This window comes from Rhea americana, unplaced genomic scaffold (assembly GCF_003343005.1).
Source record: "Rhea americana isolate MKP2758 unplaced genomic scaffold, rheAme1 scaffold_78, whole genome shotgun sequence".
Taxonomy (NCBI): domain Eukaryota; kingdom Metazoa; phylum Chordata; class Aves; order Rheiformes; family Rheidae; genus Rhea; species Rhea americana.
Window position 1 is genome coordinate 3,865,669 of NW_028186956.1, and position 26,761 is coordinate 3,892,429.

The window sequence follows — 26,761 nt, forward strand, 5'->3', positions numbered from 1 at the left end:
ATGCATCTCTCAGTTCTGAGTGGTGAAAAAATTGAGTGTTTTTTCTTCTGTGAGGGGTAGTGTCTGGGAATGATGCAAAAGGTATTGTCTCTTGTGTGTGTCTCCTCTCAAGATTCAAGCTGTGCCTCTAAAGTTTTCATATTGGTCAGGATTTTTCAAACAGAATGTAAGGTAGCTCCTGGATTATCCATAGTTCCCCAGAAGTTGTCTTGGTAAAGTGTCAAATTAGTCTTTTTCTAACAGTTTTCCTTATTTTCAGTTTAATCCCTTGCCTAACTCATCTTGGAGTTTCTTCATGGGAAATWTTTTTGCCATGTCCTGGTTATAGCACTGTCTGCCTTTTGCAGCAAGTTCTCTGTCTACTGTTGTTTCTTCCCTGGATTTGGTAGGCCATTTCTTTCACCACCTTTTTTTTTCCTTTTTTTTTTCTTTCTTTTCAGATTTCATTCCAATAAAACTGGCAAATGTGTGGAACCTTGTGAAGGGTGGTTTGTTTTTAACCTTGACAAGACTTGACACTTGGAAATAYTGTTTTGTTTTGTTTTTGAATGCCCTATCCGGTTATTGCTTTAACTCCTGGCCCWGTGCATATGATGCTACTTGCATTAGGACTGCAGAATAGCAGGCTAATTTCAGCCTGAGTGAAATAAATGTTCGTGTGGGTTTGGTAACCCCAACAAAAGAAAAGGTGGCTCTTCTGCGCAGGTAAAATCTGGCCGTGATGGTTTTCGTGTTTGTGCAAGTGTGGGGATTTCACGTGTGCTCCCTCTTGCCTCCTTTCCTCTGCACTGTATATCAGGGCAGGGTTCAGAGATGGCTGATTTGAATTAGTCGTAAACAAGCAGAGAARGAGGAATAGCAAAATGAGTCCTGTGGTTCAGCTGTGCTCTTACCTTTTGACCAGCTTTATTCCCATAGGCAAGGCTTCCATTTGTTCTGCAGTCTTTGCCTGTGGAAATTTTTGTTTAATGGTCATGTTTTCCGACCTGGTTTCAGCTTCTGTAACTTGTTAGGATGGGAAGAGGAGTCTGTGACTGACAGCTGGACAAAAGCTGATAWTTTTTTCCACTTCTTTTCTCGTGTCAGTTCTCCCCTCTGATACTGATGGGAAGGGCTTGTGTTCCTATTTATGCTGGGCATTCGGACAACACCAAGTATTTTTTCAGGTAAGTGATCTTTTCTTTATGTGCAGAGTCAGGGTATACTAATAGATTGCTTTAAAAATACGACAGCAAAGCTCATTTTAAATGTACATGATGTCCTTTTCCTCCAGTGCTTTCAGACTGTGGCTCTTTTACTTGACATGATTTAGATTAGAAAAAATACGCTGAGGAGCAGACAGTAATGGAAATGCTTTGGGGTTCAGTTACTGTGTGGATTGGACTGTATCTAACTGATTAACACATAGTGAGTTAGCAAAGTTAATTAAACAGATTTTTAAACATCTTACAGCTCTCCAACCATGATAAATAGGCTGTTTTAAATACCATGACCTATTTATGCAGAGGTGTAGGAACATCTCTGTGTGTAAAATATTTTAAAAGAATTAGCTGCRGGTGGTTCTGAATCACAACTGTGAAAAGTGAAGAGTCCTGAGCATGCTGCTTTGCATGTTTCTGTAACAGGGCCACTGAGAGCGGGAGAGAGATGCACAGTTTGAATATCTAAAGAAATTTCAGCTATTTTTAGTTAATCCAGGTATTCTATACAAGAAGGAAGCCAGACAAACTTGACTTGAGTAAGATGGCAACACAGATTCAGACAAAAATTAGGCGATTTCGCTCTCACCATTTATTTGTGGTCTCTTTTGAGCTATTGACTGAGATATTTTTTTGTCATCTTTTGGATTTTTGTGCTTGATAATTTTGGTTGCTGTAAGCAGYACTACCGGTAGAGACTGCCTACTCATATCTACTTCTTGGCCCCTCAGTGTGATAAAATGGCAAGTAGCTCGCACACCAGGAGTGGGGTTCTGTATGTGGGTGAATACAGCAACAAGAGCTACTAGGACTGCCAGACGGACGTCTTGCTTATCAGCAAATGGAGTTCCTTGATATGGAAATCTTGGATGTAATATTCCCACCTGGGAAATCGCAGTACCTGTACTGCCAACTTCCCAAATCATCTGCCAAGCTATAGCTGATCTGGGCAGYGTTGTCAGCTCCCTTTTCACCCTGGAAAGGAGCTTGAGGCAATGGGCAAGGGGGCAGCACTGTGGTTCCTCTCAGGAGCTCCTCACCCTGGGAGTCTGACAGGGAAGTGGGGCTTGGGAGAGGGAAGGCTCAGCCTGCCGAACCCACGTTCTCAGTGGGTCAGTCCCACTCCAGTGGCCTCTGCACATGCCTGCCTGTGAGGATGGAGCAGCCTTGATGTGAGAGGTTGTACAGGGGCAGACACTGCAAGTACTGCCTTGGGTACAAGGGCACTGGGCACGACCCGTCCACTGCTCTTCTAATGGTGGAAGAAATGGGGTTGGTTTTACACTTCTTGCAGGTGTAGCATTGGGGGAAATGTTTGGGAGGAGGGTGGTGGGACACGGGAATACCATTTGGCATTTACAGAGGAGTCAGTTGCCAAGTCCAAATGACCTGAGGAACAGTCTTAAAAGTTTTAGGATGAGGTGACCTTTGGTCTTGTCCTTTTCCCTGCCTGACATCTGTCCTTCTCTGTCCCACAGGCACCCCCCTTTCAGAAGCAGTTATTACAAGTTGTAGAAATGCTGTCAGCTGCTGTTACCCCCTGATGCAYGAGAGCCGTAAGGCTAGCTTAGGGCGTCCTGGCGGGAAGCAAGTGCTGATTTCATTGCTCTGAGTAGTGTCTTAACTGCGTAGTGAAAACCTTCWATTTTTTTCCTGTTTAGATGGGGGCACTTTTCCAATGAGTGGGAGTAATTTTGTCCCATTAAAATCTCATGCTTTGCAACAGAAGCTTTTGAACCTTAGCAGACTTCCTTGCTCAATYGGTTACTATAGAAGGCAATGCAAAAAAAACTCCAAGCCAAATCTGAATCTGAACGCTTGGGCCGGGCATCAGTAGGGGGTAGAAGCATCACTGGTGAGTTGTAGCACGTTGTGCTCAAGAGGCAGCACAGCAGTGGAAGCACCAAGGCTCAGCACAAGGCATGGAGAGTCTTGGGGGTCTCTTCTCACAGGATATCATTTTGTTTGTTGGAGTCGATTGGAGACAGAGAAGCACCAGAGTCTTGGCCCAGGGCCATGCTAGTGAGGCCRAGCCTTGTCTCTTTGATGCAGAAAGGTCTGACAGTCCTCATGTAAGGAACAAGATKCCACTGGCTTCTGCTGTCAGTTTGTTTTGAAGAACACTGTAGAGAACTTGGACTGTTAATACAAACTCTACTTGGTCTGGTTGAGACCATTTTTTTTTTTTTAACCGAGTCCTTTGCAGATAAAGCACTGCGGTGAGTTAGAGGTGCATGCTGGAAAATGGAAAGCTTGACAAACTAACACACAGCATGGGGGATAAACAGGAGGAATTAGAAGTCTGTGTGCGATTGTAGGGCTACAATCTTTGGGATCATGGAGAKGCAATGGGATAACTCACATAACTGTAATGCTGTGATGGATGGGTACAGGATTAGTGGGCAGCCCAASATGGGTGACATTGTGAGGGTGTCTGCTATAGACTGCCTGGTTGGGAAAAAGCAGAAGAGGAGGGTCTCATGTTTGCAGGCCCCGGTCCTTGTGGGGTTCTTTAAGCACCCTCATATCTGCTGGAGAAACAACACAKCAGGGCACAAGCAATCCAGGTGGTGTCTGGAGTGACAACTGGTGACAACTTCCTGACATAGGTGCTCAAGGGGCCAAGGAGGTTCCCCAGAGCACCTCTCCTCAGAAGTACAAACAAGGAAGGACTGGTTGGAGATGGTCAGGGCAGCCTTGGTTGCAGCGACCATAAAGTGGTGGAGTTCAGGATTTTGCAGAGAGGGAGCAGGACAAAAAGCAGGATCACAACCTTGGACTTCAGGAGAGCTGCCTGTTCAGGGACCTGCAAAGAAGAATGTTGTGGCATATGGCCTTGGAGGGAAGAGGRGTCCAAGAGAGCTAGCTGATACTCAGAATCGCCTCTTCCAAGGTCAAGAATGCTCCATCCCAACAARCAGGAAGTCAAGTAAAGCAGGAGGTCTGCTTGGATGAACAAGGAGCTCCTGACAACTCAAACATGAAAAGGAAGCACACRAGAGGTGGAAGCAGGGGCAAGTGATGCAGGAGGAGTATGGAGATACTGTCCAAGCATGAAGGAATGGAGTTAGGAGAGCTAAAACCCACTTGGAATTGAAAATGGCAAGGGGTGTGAAAGGCAACAACAAAGGCTTCTGCAGGTGCATCAGAAGCAAAAAGAAGCCCYGGGGAAATGTGGACCCGATGCAAAATGGGCCCCGGTGACAAAGGACACGGAAGAGGCAGAGAGGTGAATGCCKYCTTCACCTCAGTCTTTACTGGCAAGACCAAGCCCCTGAGACCAGAGGGGAAGTCTGGAGCCTCCTTGGTGGAGGAGGATCAGGTTAGAGACCGCTTAAACAAACTGGACATACACRAGTATATGGGCCCTGAYGGGGTGYACCCAYGGCTGCTGAGGGGGCTGGCTGATACCATTGTGAAGCCCCTCTCGATCATTTTTGGAAGGTCATCCCTGAGGACTGGGAGAGAGCAAATGTTACCTCTGTCTTCAGTGAGGGCAAGAAGGATTTGGAGAAATAGAGGCTGGTCAGCCTCACCTTGATCCCTGGGAAGGTGATGGAGCAACTAATCCTAGATACCATTTCCAGACAGGTGAAGGACAGGCTTGTGATCGGAGGTAGCTGGCATGGATTCAAGGGGAAAGGAAAATGGTGCTTAAGCAACCTGACAACCTTTTCAGATGAGGTGACTGGCTTAGAGGATGAAGGGAGAGCAGGGGCTGGCGTTTAACCTTGGCTATAGAAAGGCTTTTGACACCGTCTCTAATGTTGAACATCCTCATAGATGTGCTGCTGAAGTGTGAGCTAGAGAAGTTCTCAGCGAGGTAGACTGAAAACTGGCTGAACTGCCAGGTGGAGGGTTGCGATGAGCAGCACGAACCCTGCCCCTAGGGGGCAGATCTGGGGCCAACAGCGTTTAATGTCTTCATTACTTTTGCAGACGATGCAAACCTGGCAGTGGCTGATGCACTGGAGGCCTGTGCTGCTGTTCAGCCTCAACAGGCAGGAGAAATGGGCAGAGAAGGAACCTCATGAAGCTCAGCAAAAGGAAGTGGAATAGCCCCATGCACCAGGACACGCTGGGGGCTGACCAGCTGGGGAGCAGCTTTGCAGAGAAGGTTGCTGGAGTGACAGAGTGACAGCTGCTTTTTGCATAAAAAATGTGTGACAATGAATCGTACCAGAACTCTGGCGGCTTCTGGTTTTGGTGAGAATAAAGCTGAACCAGCATCAGCAACTCGGTTGGGACGATGTAAGCCCAGAACCCAGGAAATGAGCCAGGCTGGCTGGAACCCTGCAAGCTGTCACAGACTAGCTGGTGGGGTTTTAAAGGTCTTGTGGGGTGGTGAATTGAGAAGAGTAATTGCTCATTGATTTTTTTTTAAAAAAAACACTTTAATTCTTCAGGTGAGTAACTGTTCACTTCAAGTTTACTTCTTCAAAATAAAAACAGTTTATTGGGGGTGGGAGAGGAACCCTTTTGGTGTGCAGAATCTCAGAGGTAGACGCATTGTACACTTGCACTGTTTCAGTAAGTTACGAGTAAGTTGCCAATTCAGGTGCAAGTTGTCTGCTGCTGGCAAAACACTGGGTTTGCACCCTGATTCGTTCTGGCATTATAATGCCAGTGACCTGCTTACATGTACTTTCTTGCTACTTTTATGGGTTGTAAAGGACTGATTTGACAAAATAAATCTGTTCCAGACACGTGCTGAAAAGGACTGTTAAAACAGATAAGGCAGGTAATTGTCCTTTTCCCACCGCCACCGTTTTGTTAAGAATGTTTTCTGAAGTAATGCTCTGTGGAAACATTCACAGGATGAAAGCAAATAAGCCACATTAAACTGTCACAAAAGATAGGTTAAACCCAGAATACCAGAACTGACTTTGCAGTCTGTTTATTGATTTCATTAAGGTAGGTAAGTCCGTCGGTCAGTCTGCTATTTTGTCCACAGATCCTGCTAATGCAGTCAGTGAAAACAAGCTGCACTTTTCTTCATTGGATAAACAGTCTTACTATAAACAACTACTCTAAATATGTTTGCAGTAACTGGGTAAGAGGAGGAAGTCTGTCTGGCTTGGAGACAGGGGCTAGCTAAGACTTTTGCTTGAATGGACTTCATGAAGATGGTCTACGGTACAGGTGTTTGCTTAGGCCTTGCTGGCCTCCTGGGAGGGGAGCTTTGTAGCACTGCACAGCGATTTTATTGTAAGGCACTTTGAAATGATACAGCAGCTTATAAATTGGTCTGAACAGCACAGACCATAGTGAATACAGTTCAATGTGATTTACTAAAAAATATCAGATCCAACCTCCCGAACGGCTTCGTCAGCTAATTTGCGTTACTGCCCCTGCCTGGCTCACGGGCAAGTGTCCCCCTTCATGTGTGTGTGTCTGTGTGTGTGTGTGTCTGTGTGTGTGTGTGTCTGTGTGTGTGTGTGTCTGTGTGTGTGTGTGTCTGTGTTGTGCCCCAGGCCCGGTGCCTGGGCCATCGCGGGGAGGTTGTAGTCGGGCTTGGCGCAGCACTTTGCTCCTCGCTCCTGCCGAGCCCCTGCAGCAGCCCCCAGCTGTGAGCATAGGAAGGGCAGCGAACGCCCTGCTGGGAGCAGAGCGCCTGCGCTCCTGCTCTTGGCCATCGCCTCTAGAGGGCTCGTACCAATAACTGCGTTTCCAGTAAGTGTATTTATCACTAGGGCTATAATTTGCTTTAATAGAATTTGAAAGAAGATTTCAAATAAACATCTAGTCAGTGTTTCAAGTTATTGAGCGCAATTGCTAGGTTAGTGCAGAAGCTGCAGTTCAACTTTTTCATTTCAGACTTGCCAGTGGTGATGCACTTCAAGTGCTGTTACAGTCTGCAGGAGGAAGAACAGTTTATGTATGTATGTGCTGCAAGTAATAAAAATGTGAGTGAAGTTAAGAGGATAGTTTTTACTTTTACAGCTGAAATTTCTAGTAATTATAGGGAAATAAAGATTTCCAAGACTTTTAATGAAGTATTTGATCAATTTAAAGGGGATCTTCAGCTGAATGAGGGAAGCTTTTTATCAAACTCAGTTGCAGGCACTTTTCTATAGGAGAGCTGAAATTAATAGCTTCACTTCTGTTGTTATAAACATCTCAGCTGCAGGTAGCTACACTATAGTCTGCATTAGAAATACTCAGTGTGAGGTAGATAAATTAGAAACTACTTCAAATGGCTGTTGAATTTATTTGCTTGATAAATACAATCCTAACAAAATAAAAGTTAACCAATATTAAGAGATTTGTTTGAAGAACATTAGAAAAAATCCATGACAATTTGATAGGAATTAGTGTGAATTAAACAAAAAGTTTAAATATTGCCAGCAAATATAAAATGTTTGTAACGAAGGCATGGGAGAATGCTTTACATTTGTCATTTGATCACATTTTCAGTCTTTATAAACTTTTTTTCCAAATTTTAAAAAAATACTATGCTGTTTTCTATAACATATCAAAGCATTATTTGTACAAAATCAAATCATGGCCAATGATTCACAACAGTGCAATAGATAGATAAGGAATACAACCACATCCAACAGGTGCTGAAAAATAAATATCCAGATTTAAAAAATAAGATAGCCTATATGCACTCTGTGGAGTTACTGTCTATATATCAATTGACTGACGGGTCTCATGAATGTACTTGAAACATTAAATGGCCCTTAAATGCCAGCTTGGATGGAGGCTTTTGATTGCCAAAAGCAGTAAAATAGCCAACCCAAAAAGTCTGATTTTTTTAAAAAGCAAAACAAAATAAGTCTATTGCTGAACCCCCCCCACTACCTCCAGTTAGCATCATTCTTCAGGTTTATTTGGAAAGCACAAGTGACTTGCATTTCTGTAGATGGAAATAATAGTCTATTGCTTGGTCAGGCAGAGCTATCTTAAGCAACATAACCCATCCCCATTACTGACTAAAGCATTAGTCAGTGGCTTACTCAGAGGGACTGAAACATTTAAAATAGATTAAGAAAAGGCTGTTGGCTGCTGTATGGTGGCAGTATGAACACAGCATCTCTTGTACAGGTATGATGGCGGCTGTTTTATAAATGAGCAAATGGGTAAACTACATTGCTAAAAGACATTAAGAACTCCTGATGAATATTTCCATCATACAGAGACATAAATAACATCTGTCAAGTTTTACATTTATTCAGTACATCTTAGAACAAAAATGAAATTGAGGGCATTTGTTAGGTAAACACGATACCCCACAGTCTCCCAACATTTTAGCCAAACCAAAATAAATTTAAAGCTCCCTTGTATATAATCTGCATCAGAAAGGTATCAAAGGCACAAGCAAGAAGTGACTAGGTAAGCAGAAATAATGTAAATGAGAATGAATAGATTCACAAGGCAAATAATTAGTAAGTGTGGGTGAGTTTTTGTTTATTTACTGAAAATGAGATCTTCTAATTCTGCTCCAGTGAATGCAAATAATGGTTTTGGTTTAAAATAAAACTGTTACTGGATTATTTTAATCACCTGAAGGAAATCAGTCTTGAAATAATTGATACCAGCTGGAAAACTCTTCTGGCCTCTCCAAACTCACCTGAGTCTGATGAGTAGAAGCCACAAGTATTAAAGAGACAAGGTCTCCAGGGCTTAAAAGAAAAGTTTCTTTACATAATGTACACAGCCAGCAATAATTTGTGCAGTTTGAATAAAATTACAGTAATTTGCACAGTTCAGTTGGTTTTATGATTACCCAAGGAGCCTGATCAAATCGGAGTTTCCTTCCTGTCTTTACTTGGTGATGGCTTGACTTGCTGCTCCTTGCTTGCTTTTGGCTGCTCTTTGGCTGCTTTTGTCTCTAGGACACTGTCTCTTTGCTGCTGACAAGCACTCCCACGTTTTTCAGGCTCTTCCTCTTCCTGCACCTGCTGCTCCGATTTAGCTCGCTGCAACAGTCGAAGCTGTACTCTCAGTTCAATGATGGCCTCTCGCTCCTCGTGAATYGCTTGGTTCAGGTGGTTGTTCTTTATCTTTCAAGCAAGGAAAACGAATGTCAGTGCTCCTCCTCAAAAGTAATTTCCATAGCTAAGGGACCATTAAGCACTGCACAACAATAAAGCTCTGCTGCTAATCCAGAAAAAAATGTGCACCTACACACAACAGTGATTTAAAAACAGAAGGCATGGGAAAAAATCCACACTCAGCTGGAACAGAAGGTTCAKAGTGATCATAGACCTTAGAGCTGCAGCAATCAAAAAAGCAGATGTAAAAATGAATACTCTCGCCTTCCTTGAGTAGGTATGCAGCACTAACTGTGTTAAAGCTTTGCATTTAAAAATCACTGCTGCGCTTGCTTCATCTAACTGTGTGGAATCCTGTGAATTAGGAATTTTATTTAACAAAAAGCTCCTCTTACTTCATTTGGGAAGCAAGGTTACGGAGGTTTGGTAACAAGAAGGCACCGTGTTCTTTTCCTTAGACATGGACTTTCTCTGCATATGTCCAGTCCTTGCTGGACGATCCACTAACCCGSTGTTTTAATGACTTTTGGAGTCTGGCTAAGAACAGAAATTAGAATTTTTGGTTAAGACTTTGCACACTTCCGTGCCTCCATTTTCTCACCACATGAGAACAAGACTTGTCAATAAAAGCCAAAGCACAGTTTATTATATTCAAAGAGAGAGCTAAGCACTCAAACTCTTTATATAAAAAATCAATGCTGCTTTGGTATTTTGTCAGTCTGGACCCAGTGTATCTACCTGAACTTTCTTATTTTTCTAATTCACTATATGGAAAGAATGATTATGACTATGACAATACTAAATCACCTTCAGAAGCTGAACTAGTAACAACAGCGCAATGGAAAGACATCACTATTAGTCCTTTACAGCAGCTCTTCACACAGTTGAGGCCCAGTGAGAGCGGACTACATCAGGGTTTTCTGCAATATTTAGTTTTCCCTTGTCGAGTCGCAGAACTCCAAGGTGTGCAGAGAGCGGGTGAATACCAAAGTATGGGATGAACTGCAGTTGTACAAATTGGGTTTATTTTAAAAGGAGAACATGTGATGCACATCCTAACTCACACCTTTGTTCTGCCTCCCCAGCCCTCATCAACTACATTTGAAAGCAGTTCCTCAGAGCCCTGTACAAAATAAAAGTTTTCGTGGCAAGGCAAAATAGGAGTAAAACAATCAGTCTAAACATGTGCAAACACCTCTGAACAGACTAAATCAAGTAAGAAATAGAGAAGAGTACCAGTTAATGCTAAGATTCAGATTTTACCTCCAGTTCCTCATTCTGCCTCTGCAAATCTTCCAAGATCACCTGCAGCTCCTCCTCATCTTCACTCTCACTTTCACTCTCAGAAGAATATTCCTCAGTTTCACTTCGACCATGCTGCTGGCGACTGAAACAGCAAAGACAACCCATTTAAATACCATGTTTGCCAGAACTGTAGCAAAATAAAACAGTTGACTGACTATGTCCACTGAATAATCTCCAACAGTTATAAAACAAAAATCAGAATTTGCTTAAAAATTTAAATTAATAAATCAATGATTTGCTATGGAGGTTTTTTTTTTTTTTTTTGTGCACAGTCTACTTTCCTCTGGAAAACAAAAAATAGCCTCAAACGTGAAAAAGTTACTGAGACTCCAATAAAAGCAACAGGCTTTCAAATATGCTAATGTTCACAGGGTGATCTTTAAAGTGGAGTTTAGAGCATTGTTTCAGAAGAATGTATATGTATTTTTAATCAAAGATTGCTCGCCTGGTTGGGGATCTGATGTAAGCAGGCTCCCTTTTACCTTTGTATTTCAGCTATTTCTGCTCGAAGGCGATCTATTTCTTCTTTCTCAGAGGCAATCTGTCTCCGCAGAAACTGCTCCATGGCCAGCAGTTCTTCTTGTTCTGTTAAAATCTCATTCTCCTGCAATGATCAATTAGTTCCCCTTAAAAAAAGCCTTGACTTTATGGCCTACAAGGAACATACTACAGGGATTACTCTGTAGTGCTGTGCCCTGAGAAGTGATGAGATAATGCAGCTCTCCAAAATACTTACTTTCAGTAAAAGTGACTGGCATGCCTGCCTTGAACTCTGATTCATCAAAACCTCAAAGCAAATTTAACTTCAAAACCAACAATGTCTGTTCTGAATCTTCAGATGATCATTTTACTKAATAGTTGTGGAGATGACCCACCAAATTCTGGCATGTTTGGTTGCCTGCTTCCTTAAATCATAGGGAAAGCTCTGGATAACTAGAAATATAGCTAGAAAAACTGAATTCTGAAATATGTCTTTGAAGACGAATATGAGGGGAAAATTGCTGTGGAGAGAAAATCAAAGCTACTGAAGGAAGCAAAGGAAGGCAGAAAAGCCAAAATAGCTGCCTTACTTCCTCTGATCTGCAGGAAAATAGCTGGTTAGATTTGAAAGTATTTTCTAAATATGTTAACAGGAAAGGGTTGGTATTTTTGTAGCGTAGCATCTGCTTTCTGCTGTTAACAGTCTACCAAGCTTCGGTTCATTCCTGCAGTCAGCCATTCCTTCCCTACTTTATCGACCACTGAAACAAAGCCTTGATATTTATAGACAGAGGGAGAGCCCTATCAGTTTTCAATTTCTCACTGTACTGGGAAGAACAGGACCATGTTTAACACTTCTGAGAYATACAGAACAAGAAAACCAGCAGACAGATAAGTGCTTGCCATCTACCTGTGCGAGTAGAATATTTATAACTTCTTCATTCTCATTCATTTCTTCTTTGGAGACATCCTCCTTTGAAAGGCTAGCAATTTCTTGTGCAATCTTTGTTTCACACTCCTGCCAGAGAAAGAGCACAACTTTACGAGCCCAGTTCCCCAGTCACTTTAATTTACTGTAAAAAAAATTTCTTGGAATGTATTATCTTTTCAAATTTAGAATCATTGTCTCAATTATCTTGAAAGTTTACAGGTAGCTCTGCTTTTAATTTCAAAGCTGACAGAACACTGGAATGATATACTCATTGCTTGCCCACCTTTCTCAGATACATGACAGTTTAAAAAATGCGGTTGAAGTCTGTTCACTTTTGAGTCTTGCAGTTATTCATATTGTTATTCCAAAACACATTGTTTTAGGCATGTAACAAATAAATATATACTCTGTCCAACTAAGTTTTAATTATACATTCTGTTTTGCAGACAGCTAGAGTTTCAAGATCTTGCTATCCCTAAGGAGAGCCAGATAAACAGAAAACGTGAGAGCTCCTCAGATACTCTTAAGATGACAAAATCTGCAACAAAGAGATTTAAAAGTCACAAAGTAGGGAGCGCTCATCTATTTTGTCCCAAGTTGTATRAACACTAGGAATATTCACATCTGCAGCTGGAGGTTACCTGTTGCACCTGAAGAACACCATTCTGGGTACGAATATAGGAGACTAAACTTACATTCCAGAAAAGCCGTAGTCAAATGACCCTTTTCCAACTGAACCCACAAAAAGCATTCAAAGCAATCTTTTATTTATTTATATAATAAATAAATTATTTATATAATAAATAAATAAATAAATAAATATAATCTTTATGTTTCCTATTTTCCCCTAAACTGGCATTTCCTTTCTTTCACAGCTCTGTAACTGGACAGTTACTTAAAATGATACCAGAAATTATGCAAAATTGACTCTAGAAAGTATTCTTTATGTTTTTCTTTCGTGTTTGCAAGCTAAACTTCAGAGTARCATGAAATATTTAATCCATAGCCAGGAACTGATAATAAAATTCCACAGCAACACCTGTCCTTTCTAAATCCAAATTGTAATGTACAAAAAACTCATTACAAACTGTGAACATTAGAAAAAACAGTCCTCAAACTGTGGTTGTAGAACCATCTCACCTTTAAGGTATTTTCAATTATAAGATTAAACAATAAGGCTGAATGATGCTCCAAAAAAACCCAGGCATAAACAGTGAATAACCTGTGGTCATAAAACTTTGGGAAGAATTGCTGTAGTTAAAAATATCCCTACTTGAGTTTCACCTGTGATTTAGATGTTTGCTCAATAAATAGAAAGTTACCCACCTGTCTCTTAGCTTCTCTTAGTTTCCTTTTAAGAGCTGTTAAAATTCTTTGCACTTCCCAGAGCCTCTCTTCTTTGGATAAGTCTTTTATCCCTGCCTGTAAGTCTCGGTGTAAACAGTTTAGTAGGAACTCCTGAAATATTGCCAAAGAGATCATAGTTACTGCAATGATTGTACACTTGGTTAATTTTCCTGACTTTAAAGCTACTTGAATAATCTTTTATGGTCAGAAGTATCTGGACTGGTAGGATGATGTTCAGAAGTGGTGGTGGTGTGTGTGTGGGGGGGGGGGGCGGGGGTTGGGGGTCTTTTTTTGGTTTGGGTTTTTTTTTTCCTTTCTTTCTTTCTTCTTTTTAAGAGAATAGCTCTGCAATGCTATCATCCAGTCATCCAGTCTTAAGTTCTAAATTACCTGGTCTTCCTCATTTAAATCTTTCTTCTATTGATAGTCCAGGAGAATCTTTTCATAAGTTACTCTCCTCCACTATCACATTTCCCCTATATTCCATCTTAAGATCTAACCACRGATCTAAATCACAGCCCTCAGTATGACTGCTAGAAGTAGCTTCATTAAGTCCTTCTTACACCATCAGTTTCTCTAGTAGAAATCCCAATTCTATCTTCTTTTCTAAAAAACTACTTTAAATTCTTTCCTGATAAATTATTAAGGCTCACCTCTCAAACATAACTGAATCTCAGATTCTCAGTGTTAGCTGGTTTTTGCCAGTTTGGTAACCTGATTTACTGAATAAATCTGAGACTTAGTCCTATACAATTACTTGCAGAAGAAAACAGACACATCATGTGGCCTCCCTCTCCCCAAATTCTCCCTCCCTGCAGATGCTGAAGTTTTGCATTCTTCTAGCCCTCCCTTATTTTGACCYGATCTTTGCCTTCACTGTCATCTCTCCCTGATTCTAAGCAGAGACCAAGAAGTGAACTTCCCTCTGTAGCTTACTTGCTTTTCCCTCCCCTTTGCCCCCATCACCCACCGGGACTCGGCACTAGTCACAGTAACTGCATAGAGCATTAAGAAGGTAAACTGGTACGACTGTGCACTGCCTCTTGCACCAGAAGAGCCTGCAGTCAAACTACATCGTTTAGAAGATCATCTTACTTCACACAACGCATCGTTACTTCCCTTGTCTTTAACCAGTGAAATTCACTGTCAGAGGATGATTTAACTGAAAAATGTTTGCATGACTTTAAACAGTGATTAGATAAACCTGAAGGAAAGAAGAAAACTAACATAAAGTGAGCACAGATAATTAAAAAGACAACACAGAAAATAGACGGTTCCTGCTACCACTGAACTCAGCGAATCTAAGCTGCAGTGGGCTGGGACAGCTTACCGGGAGGCATTGCTGCGTGTCTGCCCGCTCGCATGTTCATCTGCTATCAGCTGCTGGAGTCAGGCTGCTTAGGTCAGGATCATGCTAAGTGTCAGGCTGTTTTGTTACATTACATTAATCTGTTCCAATTCCACTTTCCACTGAAACCCCTCAAAGTAATAGCCTAAGTGATACTTCATTTGTRTAATGCTAATATACACAGAGTTGCTTTGTTGTGCTGTTTTTCAGCTCTCTGAAGTTGCAAGTCATTGAACTATAGCAGTTGATCAGTTACAAAATTTCCATTTTCAAATTAATTCTTAATGTGTATAAAAAGTTTCATGAATAACTGCAGGAACTATTAAAAGCATATGCTTCAAATTATWGAATGAGAAAAAGAGAACAAGCATTTTTTGAAAAGGTTTATCCCATATTACACTATTTCAGGTTCACCAAGAAACCTTCCACTTTATCTTTAAGATAAAGGAGAACAAAACAGAAAAAAATACAAACTGTATTCAAGCTTAGTGCAGTGAACTTGATTAGTGAACTGATTTTTAGATGGGATCTTTCTTGCATCTTTTCTTTGGCATCTTTCAGTAGATTAAGAGGGAGTATCCTTCCCTATGGACAAAGGTAGTTTCTGTTAAGCAAGTTCTCTAGTTCTAAATTGAATTTTAGAGATTAGCTCCTATTTCAAAAACAAMATATTTTTGCTAATTCTCTAATTCTAATTCATTCTCATTCATCCAATTCATTTCCCTAATTCTCCGCTCAGATGGTTAGGGGAGAAGCCAGAAGGATGCCTTTTGGGCCACCTCTGGTCCGCACCATCAGTAATGCATAAGCAATTCCTCTTACACCGGCTGCCAAGAATGAARTATTGTGCAGGTGCTACAGCAGGGCTTTATTACTAAAGGATTCTCACAATAACAGAGAAATCTGGTATCTATGTAAGGTCTGATATGGCAACTTTAAGACACAAGTAAAATAGTGTATTTAATATATCAGAGAGAGGCAGACTGGGGAGAAAAAAAAAAAAAATACACCAAAACCCTTTTTGGCTTCATGGCAACAGGTTTRGAATTCTATTTTTCAAAGCATTACATGTCAATCAAAACCAAGTGTTAACATAGACTCAGGACATTATCTAGAAATACGTCCTTGAACATGTTCTCCCTATCTTCCTCATGATAAAAACACTGWGTATTCGGCAAAGCGATCCAGAAAAAATGTGGCTATATTCATCTTCGTAAGACCAGAAAATATCTTTCTACACATTAAATGGGCAAGAATACCACTACTCATCATGTTATTTATATATATATATACACACACACACACATATATATGTATAATACATATAATTTGCAAAAAGCTTATGAAAATTTGCTACTGAATATATTAAAAAAAGGGCAAAAGGAAGAAGAACACTGAAGTAATCACCAACCTGTCGTCGAATTTCTTCTTTAATGCTTTCTTGTGTTTCTGGAAGTGCTGGCATTGTTGCCATATTTGACCAGCGAAGAGGTTTTGTCACTTGCTTTAGGGTCACATTACCAAAGAACTCTTGAACATGTGTAAAAAACACATACAGGACACGGTTGCTGATCTGCAAAGAAAGGACAGATAAAATACTCGTCAACAGAATGATTTATTTACATAATCCTCTAAGTATATGGTTCACAGTCTAAAATCGTCTAAGATTCTTTCCCTAGAAAGGAAACAGCCTTTAGCATGCACCTCTATGAGCAGCAGTCATGTCTCAATCTCTCCAAAGAGACTGTTTAAATACAGTTTAAATACTGTATTTCAAATGACTCTGTACTGGCTTCAATAAATCAGCATATATTCACTTATCTGTCTTCTGTGTCTATATTTCTGAGGCATTTTCATGCTAAGTTCAGAATTCGCACATTCCTTGCACTACTGCAATTATTTCTATCACTGGTAGGTATAGAAATGTATTAGATCTTTCTTTTTACTCATGTAAAGGTAGTCAGTGATAGCTCCAGGCAAGGGGGAACACTGATCACACTGAGCTTATGCCTGGTCGCTGGCTACCTTCTTCTCTCCCTGCCAAAAACGTATTTTCCACCATTTTTCTCTCAGGTGATTTAAGACTGCAGAAAAAAATAGTTTGAAAGAAGCTGCTACTGTATTCCTTTTTTAATGTGAGACAGAAGCAAGTATTTATTTTGATGCTATATCCTAAAAGAAGAGTTAAGAGTTCTGTCACCACCTATATTTTACTATCCACACCACCTGCATGCTAAAATCAACTTAAACAGCAAAACATTATTGAGCCTGCATTGTTGCTTCTTTTGTTAGCTATAAAGTGACCAGCACAGCAAAATAATAATACCCAACTCTTCTGCTACTGGGTTTTCACCTATGCCATTAATTATGAAGCAAAGCTTTAGAAGAAAATSCACACCCAGTGCTATATTGCCGTTATGCACAGGACTAATTCTGAAATGTGTTTAAATTAAAGTTTTCTGAGATGTTTGTTAAGAAATGACTCCAGAAACTAAAAATCCTACTAGACAACTAGCTTGGCTGGTCTTCCCAGTAGTGTGACTGGAGACCTTTATGGCCAAGGCTGCACCAGGACGATCTGTTTGCAGTTCAGGGTTCATTGGCTCGATATGGAAGTCAGGCAACAATAGAGTCTTCACTAAATTATCACTAGATCACAAACACATGGATATTGTGTACCTGCAACAATTAGTAGCTGAATTCATTGTTAAATAAGTGCTGTTTACCACGGAATTAACACTCTGGCAGCAATCTTTGTAATGCTTTCATTATTAAACTGCATTTGAAACCCAAATATCAGAGAAATGTTATGGAAGTTCACATTCAGAAAGCCTCTTGTTCCCCTTTTCCCATCATTTTAAGCTCCTGGGAGTAAATAGAGGCTGTAATTAAGCCTAATCTAATAAGAAAATTTCTGATGTAGGCCTGCAAGGAACACCTGTATATAAGTCTTTCTGGGACTGAAGTTCTGCTCTAACACTTGCTGTGTGGAGCACATACCTGGACAGTAGGGCTGAGCACTATAGAAATATTCTGGATGTTCATTTTTGTTTCCAGTTCTTTTGCAATAACATGATCCATGTGCACAATCAACCAAGAAATTAGGAGATGGTTACACTCTGGCAACTCCTTCAGCAACCTCTGGCACTCCTGAACTTTCTCAGCTTCTGTGCTCTTTCCACAAGCATCCTCAAAGCGGGGCATTAGCTCTTTGGTAAGCAAATTTTCAGGCAGTTCTCGAAGATACTGTTTCAGCAAGCTGGCTACTGTATTGGGCTCGTATTCTTCCAGGTTGGGAGATTCTTCTCGATCATAGGCTGCTTTTAGCTCATCAACTTTTGATTTTATTCCTTAAAATATGCAGATGAAGAATTAAGAAAAATCTTGAACTGTAAATCCATCATAATTAAACTTTCTGTATGAGAGGCATTTCCTTCATCTYTCCTTACAAAGCAAACAAACTGAGGAATACCTTTTAAACGTTATCCAGATGTGACAAAGTCAAAATCATGACTCAAAATTACATGATCACTGCTTCTCAAAGCATAAGCTAAACTACAGTGAGGCAAAAACACTGCACTTCTGAAATTCTGAGTAAGAGTTGGAGCCAGTATTCCCTTACATCAAAGAACTTAAAATAGGGTGAGGGTGGATAGGTGAATATAAGATYAGTTGTGTATCTGCATTCAAATTCTTTGAGGTTGTTCAATTACACAGCCCCAACCTGAGCGAGGAAATATTTTCTTATCAACACGAACATTGTGCAACAAGTTCTAACAGCCTTCCTTCGTCGAAAGGAAAAAGGCACTTCTTATTTTTGCAGATTTCCAATTGGTTATCCTCAGTGAGAGGTTTCACACAAGATTCTTGACTGGAAGCACTGTATAACTAAAGGCATGTTTACATAATCACTCAATGTAGCTAATATTTTCTGTGAGGTTTTTTTTATAACTCACTGACATTCTAATCGTCCAACAATCAGAAGAATTTTCTTCTTAAGGCTCGAATGCCCACTTGAGTTGCACTCGCTTAATGTACTGCCACAGCCCRGCTCACACACAATAAAGAGAATTGGCTGTACGCTTAGCCCATGGTAAACRCAGCGGGAAATGCATTCAGCTGTATTTTGAGAAGTCTAAACAAGTCAGCCATCACCCACGTGCTGCTGCACAGTAGCTTGTTAAGCCACTGCAATCGTCTTTCTGAGCCCTCAGTTTAAGCAATTTTATACACACCAGAGGGTGCTAGTGCACTGAAGAACACCTAGAAAGCAGAAGCATGAAAAATGTGTTACGGGAAACAAACCTTCCCCCGTCAAAATTCCTAAAGCATGTCTTGAAAAAAATATGCAACCAGAACGCTCCAATATGCAAGGCTAAGAAACTGCTTAAACTGTTACCATATTTATGCATTCCTAACAAATACCACACAGATCAGCAGTGAAAAGAGACCTTAAGGAAGCCTCCAAAATTGTTTGAAGTACCATTTTAGAGTGCTAGATAATAACATGTTTCAAATCCTTTTCCTCAAATTCCTTTTCTCACTTGTTCTTGCTTCCTTCAGCATACACACAGAAGTAATTAGACAAACTATATTACAGCTGGAGTTCACAAACAGAACAACCGTTTTGTTTAATATGATTAAAACTGATGTTTTATAAATACACAAATGTATTGTGTAAGCTGGTGTTACACAACTACCATGGCCAATTATCCTGGTGTTGCTGGGCTTAAATACTGAAGCTTGTGTTTTCTGCTCATTATTTAATTTGCTCAGATGTTTAAGAAGAAAACTGTAGAATGGAAGTGGATGGAAAAAGCAGCTTGGAGGGAACCTTAAGTAATAAATGGTTATTTCTCAGCTTTGCCTTGCCCGTCTGTCAGCACCACAYTGCTAATGCAGAGATACAAGCTGGCCACACCAGCATACTTTATTCATAGTTACCGTCCAACCACAAAAGGCCAAAATAATTAAAATTTTATTGCCATTAAAAAGTACCACCATATTAGCAACTTTTCTGGAATTTCAGACTCATAGATTTGCTTAACTTTAGTTACTCTATTATCTTTTAGGTAATTAAAATTAATGCAGTTTTATGTGGCTGTATGTGTTGAAAATGATAAAAACAGTAAGAAAATTCAAAGTAAAAAATCTTAGAAACCTGCACCTCAGTGTGCTTGGAATACCTGAAACTCTGTAGATGCCTTCACATTTCATGCCATACTTCTCTACATAATCTATACATTCACGGAAAACTGCTGGCAGGCGGATGCCATCATACATCATGGTCCTGTCTACTGCATCAGCCAAAGGAATGCCAAACACAGGTCTATGTCTGGGAACATCCACTTGAGGTATCTCTGTCTCCTGAATTGGCTTTTTCTTTTTCTTCTTCTCTTTCCACTGTTTTACAACGTCTGCAGCAGTTAAGTCTTTTGACTTTTTCTCTTTATGCTTGTCTTCCTTATGTTTGTCTTCCTTGTGTTTTTCATCTTTGGGTTTCTCTTTTATTTTAAAATCCTTTTCCTTTTTTTTGGAAAAGCTGGGTTTCTTGAAGACATGTATTCCCTTGGACCTCTTCAGCTTGGAAGGACTTTCAGCTTCATCACCAGAACTGTCCTCTTGAAAGGCAGCATAACCCTCCGCTATTAGACAAAGAAGGAAGAAGCAAGAGGAGGACAGATGTAAGTTTATTTAGTTTATACRTATTTTGTAACTAGGAGAAAGAAAGGAAGGGGAGAGAAAAAGCAATATGAATTAAAACATAGTGCCTGCCTGACTCTTCAGAAGGTTCTCTTAAGTTGTTAGAGAATTAAGTGGACAAGRATTAATTCAAAGTTGTATATTCATATCAAAAATAAGCCATACATCTCCTGAATGATCTAAACATTTAATACTTCATATACTTACTCATTATGACAATGTCCATCTTATGGGCTATTTTCCCATTTAATAGTCAAGGAAATGCAAAATAAAAACAACTGTCTGGCAACTTCTATGTTCCTGTAATCAACAGTATAAGAATTGCTGTTAAGGATCATCTACTACATACAAACATCTCTAACAAAATTCCAGTAAGAATGTACTAAATTCCAGTCCCTCAACTGTCCAATCCCTTTCCAAAATGTTACAATTTTAAGATAATCATGAAGTTAATAAAGTTTCAGTCCCAAATAAAAATGCCAAAAAGGTGAAAAAAGCCCAAGCAAACTTACTTTTCCATTAGGGGAGAAAGACAATTCCTGYAACATTAGCACAATACCTGTCAATAAAGTTGCATATTTGTCTTTAAAAGCCTATGAGAGAGCTTGAAAAAGATCCACAGTCAGAGTATGCTGTTTCAGCTGCAAAATATCCAATGTTGTCTAAAACATATGCACCAGCGTTCTTATTAATTACACCTCTGCAGCTAGCCCTGCCTATCCTTCAGGCAAGAAGCAAGGAAATCTTAGAGGTGGATTAAAAAAAAAAAAAAAAAGCACAAACCCAACATGCACACCAACTTCCAAGTCAATTAATTTTGATTTTACATACACAGTACTCTTCATAAGGAAAGTAAGCCTGAAACCTGTTCAACAAAGAAGAGATTATACATATCATTTGCACAGCCTAGATCCCCCAGCCCAGTGGATAATAAGCTCTTGCTTTAACCTGATGCCTCTACAATACAGATCCTTTTACACTCTTTCATTACTGAAAAATCAGTCAGTGCCACTGCCTGAATGAAGCAGCACACCAACAGTCAAGTGTCACTTCTTAGTGAATGGTTTTGGGTGGTAGGAAATCGGCTCATTACTTGGACTGCAAGAGAACRCATTATGGATGGGATTCTAGGCTGTAATTCCTACAGGTTAAAGAGCTTGAGCTTGTGTCAAAGGAACCAAAGCACACTCAGAACTGTCTTCAGGATATTCCAGAACTGGAAGGACAAAGAGGTGGAGATTTTCTCAGCATTGTTTCAGCAAACCAAGCAGCTCTCTACATTTTGAAGCTTCCTTCTCTGCTTAGTAGAAGGTAGTTTTTAATATTCAAAAACATACAGGGAATGTGTGAAAACATTTGGAACTGTTATAAAATAATTACAGTCATTTGCCCCGTAGACCTTTTCCACCCTGGACTCTTCCCTAAGATTGCCAAACACATGCACTTTCATGGAAGAATGGAGAGATTTCAGCATTACCCTTGCCCAAGTGAATTTTTAATATAGAAGTGCAAACTTTAACTCGAGAACAATCAGCAACCAGGTCTCTGTCTTCCCAGTTTACTGGCTATACCATGCTCACTTTTTGTAACCTAAATTGCAAATAGGTAAGGAAACCTCCTAAAGTATAAACTAAGGATGCACATCTCACTCTGATGTAGAAAATACTGCTGATGCACCAGCTACGGAGCAAGAAAGGGAGCACATTCTGCCATTATGTTTTGTGAAAATGAGAGGAGTCTGGCACTGAGTTTTAAGACARGGTTCAGAGGTGCAGTTCCCAAAGCAAAAGCTTCAGTAGACAGAGCCRAAAACAATCTATCCTCCACACTTCCTATTGCCTAGCTTTAGCAGCTCAATATAACATAGTAGGGTGGGTTTTTTTTTTAATTTTATTTATTTATTTTTTACTATGTATAATACTGGCATGTTCTCTGTGACTCGCATACAGGGGACCCAAGCTTGGAGTTTGAGTCCACCAATAAACAAAGCACTGCTGTCACACGTCTCAACACTCAGCGTCGCAAATATTCCTGCATTTCTAGCTCTTTGGTAATGTAATACCAGCAATAGCATGTGTTCCTGAAACTGGTATTTCTTGACTTCATGAGAAGACATGAAGCAGCAAGTCAAATACAAAACCATACTATTTTGTCTCAGTAATATAAGTCAACAAGATTTAGAAATACATACTACTCTCGGATTCAGAGAGAATCTCTCACATGACTCTCTTAAAGTAGCCTGATTTTCTTTAGATGCAACTATACTCTTGGTAATAAAATTACTGTTACCACTTTTGCCAGTGATATAGTATACTAAAATATAAGCACCTTCAAAATATACAGAGTAATTTTATCAAAAAACTAAAAAGTAAATTTATTCAGATCTTCTCAACTCTCCAGATCAATAAAAAATAAAATTTTGTTTGCAATAGCAGCTATTCAATTATTGTGTAAGATGACAATGCCTTCAGTACAATTTCCAACAAATCYCCCTCTAAAGACATCTAGCATCCACCACTGTTGTAGTATTCATCTCTGTTAGTACTTTACACAGAAATGGAGGATCACAAGCACRGAGACAAACTTATAATTTCATTGTTCTATTTAGAACAACTGGGTACTATTACAGCTTTTATGTAGTTGCCATAAGTCCATACTGATGAAGCATTCCTGAGCAGAAATTATTTTGGAGAAAAATCCCTTAAGATGCTGAAGAAGTAGAAAAGATGATGAAAGAGAACAGGCTCATACCTTCTACCCRGTGGCAGCTAGCAAAAAGAGTTGCAGATCACTAGGACTCCACCCAGGACAGCAACATAAGGAAGAAGATAAAGCTTAACATCTATTTGGACCAAAGACTGTTTGGAGGAGGTTCAGGATTCTGCCTCTGTCTCTAAATTGACCGTAGTATATATAATTATACAGATTCCCTATCTAAAATTGATCTCCTATAGAAATTCTGCTGAATAGCATCACTTTTTCTTTTTAAGCATTTCCTATAACCTTCATCTGCAAGGAACTGCAYGTTTTATTACTTTACCAACACACGATTACTGACAGGAGCTTAAACTTGTATTTATTTTTTTTTTTTAATGAATTACTCTGGTCACAGGCTCTCAAACTCTTACTGGTTCAAAAAATCTGCCTTTGCTTCCACGCTGCCACGTTGCAAGTTCTTGCATGGACATGCATTTTTTGAATCAGGGAAAAGATCTGAGTTAAATCTATTACAGTACAGAAAAGAAAAAAAAAAGTAACCCAGACAAGTCTCCTAATCTAACTCACTCTACAGTTCACTAACACTTGTACTGTTGCAAAGGAGTGGAGGGAATAGAAATGAGGGGGCTAAAACTGTTTCAGTAGCTGATAATGCACATGAAAATCAACATTCCATTTAATTTCTTACCATTCCCATCAAATTTGTAGCAMTTCACTTAAATTTTCCCAGGATAACTGCTTTATAGTATTAGGTAATTGCTTTTAATATGAAGAATCGAATCATACTATCCACATAAGAAAAAAAGATCACTTGTAGCATATAAAAATGCTTTCTTATAATAATGCTGATGCTAAAAATACATTATTCACACAAATAAGATTTACTTAAAAAGCTAACTTGAGAAACTTTGGGATATTTATCCTTCCCTCTCTGTACACCCTSTCTCCCAGCACCTCTGAAGTCTCTATTTTGAGTATTATCAGAATATCCAACAATGACATTTGTGGTATTAAAGTTGCACGCAATTTTAGGAGTTTGTATGACACTGTCATTAATTYGCTAACATTTTAAGCTCAACAAACCTCCTGCTATAATTTAATATAAATAGCTCTCTTTTTCTCATTGAAATGTTCAATCATATCTGTTTAAAACCCAAATTACATGACCATGTAAGTTTGTGGCATGCTATCAAGCACATGGCCAGAGAAGCTGCAGATAAAAAGAAACAATCTGAATACATAKCAGAGATTTTAAAAGATAGAATAAACTGAAGATAAACAGAAGTATAGAAGGAATAACAAAAGGCAAAGCTGGAAGGGAAACTCTTAATGTTAACTGTGTTAAGTAACTGTAAAGAACTCTTGCTCCATTTATGTAAGTAAATGTTTGCTTGGGGTATATTTATAGTAATGACCACATTTAGATGGCACATGAGGATAATGAAAGCTTCATATTTAACTTATTCTTACATCTAACTGGCAATTATATGGCATGCTTATAAAAGAGCTAAGAACGTAATTTTTACGTTACAGCTGCAAGAAATAATTTGATTCTTCCTACATTTTGCATTTTCCTCTTTTTGAGGATTTACTTCATACCTTTAAAGCTTCTTCTAAGTAAAGAAAATTGCTTTTTATCAGCCATAAAATGTGGTGTAATCCCTTGTGGAAGAAAGCAGTTGCAGTGCTAATGCGCACAGCATTATGCGTATTTGCTGAAGAAGCATTTTTCCTCTTCAGCCTTCAGTTAGGCTATCATCATAAAACACAGAATCGCACCACAAAGAAACCCGTATCATGTATAATGCTGACCTCTAAGAATACTAAATTTAGAGGCATCACATCCAGAGTTATAACAAAAAGTGGATTTGCAAAGAGTAAAAAAAGACAACTAATGGCTTGTATATATACCCATCCAATGAATCTAGAAATTTCATCATCAGTCAAATCAATCCAATATTATGCATTAATGGTAATTACAAGAGGGGGGAAAAAAAAGAATGCATTTGCTTAAAGCCAATAGTTTAAATTTTCATAGGTTTTAACTGAAGGTTAGTATATTTTTGAGTTATGGTAACTGCTAGGCACACAGTCTTTTAACAACATACCTTCTGRACTGTGGCTGAATCAACATAATTCCTGGATTCCAGGAAACTGGTTTGATTAAAAATAGTGCAGCAGCAGCAAATGTATAAAGAGTAATTATTTAATTAAATATGTGCATGCATATTACAAATATTCACCATATGCATTCTAACAAGTCAGAGTATCATGCACTGTCTCTTTTTTTGATCTTCCAAATTCCACACGTAAGGGGTAGCAAGGTATAATGGCATCCAGAATGTGAAGCCTCCAGAGAGACAGGAATTATAGAACATTATTTTGAAATTTTATTAAAACAAACAACAGTAAAAGAAGCACTGACATTTAGGCTGTGATATTGAGGTTTCATAGGCTTGAGACAGTTAGGATCTTTCTGATACCAMGGATATTTGGTATCATCTCACTGTTTCTGAGCACTTTGTTCTTTSAGAAGATGTAGGAAGATTATATTGAATAAAAACTATTTAATGTTTCCAAAATTTTTTGCACAAATATAAGGCTAGAAGTAAGATTTCTGTGCCTTCAGATAGGGGTGGTAATAATACTTTGCTTACAGGAAARTTTCAATTTTAGACACTGATACACTCAAAAAGAATGGATTCTGTAGTCAAAGCTTCACTTTCTCCCAGCATTTAATCTGTCAGTTCTTGTAATTCAGATCCTGATGATGGCTTGCACATTTTTGGACTCTACACATTACCTAGGCACTGCTGGAAGAAATTTTATGATTATACTTAACCAAGAGAGTAAAGGAAAATAAAAGCACACAGATTTCATTTCTCCTCAAATAACGATGTGGGGTACACAYGAAAACTTGAGATGGCGGACAATACAAACTGTGTGAGYAYAGGAGATGCAAAAGAAARGGGTTAAATTTGTTAGAACTGACACGTCCTAGTTAAAGAATAAAAATCAGGTCAAACTTCCAGTTTTATTTTAACTAGCATGCCAGCTATAATAATCAAATTTCAAAATGCATTTGGAAATCTCCACTGAAAATACAAACAGATAATGGGATGGGAAGAACAAGGAAATTGCCAAACACTATTTAAGACTTTGGATAAGCATCTTCCTTTGTAATTCTGGGCATGTGCTTTGCACCTGTATCCAAGAAACAAAAAACAATTTTTTGTTTGTTTGTTTGTTAAAGGTTTTTGGACGAGAAACAGGTATTGAACAAAGTCTGTATAAGATCACTTCTTTCACACTTAAATAGATTTAAAAAAAAAAAAAGGATTGGAAATCCTATGAGATTTTGATAGCGCAGGAGAGAACATTCAAGAAAACGTGAGTGCAAGAGAAATTATAAGCCTGAAATACAAGAACTTGCCAACTTACTTCTCTTTTCCTTCTTCTTAAATTTTCCTTTCTTCTTCCCATGCTCCTTTTCATCATCAGATACTATATCTGGAGGCTCATGCAAGCTGTCATGAGGTGGTGAAGGCTCACCAGTGCGGTACAATCCAGGGAATTTTGTAGGACTGATTTCTTCAGAGCTGGGAGTGCGAGCAAGACCCCCACTATGTTCTACCCGACGATGTTCACTGGGGCTGCTAGTGGGAGGCAGGAAACACTCAGTCATTCTGATTCCCTGATATCAGAGTGGAATCTTCTGCTACCTGTCCAT

General features: G+C 39.3%; 1 protein-coding gene and 1 long non-coding RNA gene across 3 annotated transcripts; one reads left to right on the forward strand and one right to left on the reverse strand.

The window, feature by feature from the left end:
• Nucleotides 1–12,420, forward strand: LOC146585700 (uncharacterized). The gene is made up of 3 exons (XR_014897960.1): nucleotides 1–705; nucleotides 1,087–1,166; nucleotides 12,362–12,420. It is a non-coding gene; the product is annotated as an uncharacterized LOC146585700 (long non-coding RNA).
• Nucleotides 8,351–26,761, reverse strand: RALBP1 (ralA binding protein 1). Of its 2 annotated transcripts, XM_085322518.1 has the most exons (10): nucleotides 26,473–26,553; nucleotides 20,521–20,613; nucleotides 19,797–20,255; nucleotides 17,611–17,960; nucleotides 16,022–16,183; nucleotides 13,242–13,373; nucleotides 11,895–12,002; nucleotides 10,987–11,108; nucleotides 10,463–10,586; nucleotides 8,351–9,208 (listed from the first exon to the last, which is right to left on the reverse strand). In XM_085322518.1, the coding sequence occupies exons 2-10, from the start codon at nucleotides 20,537–20,539 to the stop codon at nucleotides 8,945–8,947; spliced, it is 1,740 nt and encodes a 579-aa protein (XP_085178644.1). In that variant the 5' UTR covers nucleotides 20,540–20,613; nucleotides 26,473–26,553; the 3' UTR covers nucleotides 8,351–8,944. The 2 variants fall into 2 exon arrangements, with proteins under 2 accessions (XP_085178644.1, XP_085178643.1); XM_085322517.1 differs by lacking the exon at nucleotides 20,521–20,613 and having other exon boundaries at nucleotides 26,473–26,761.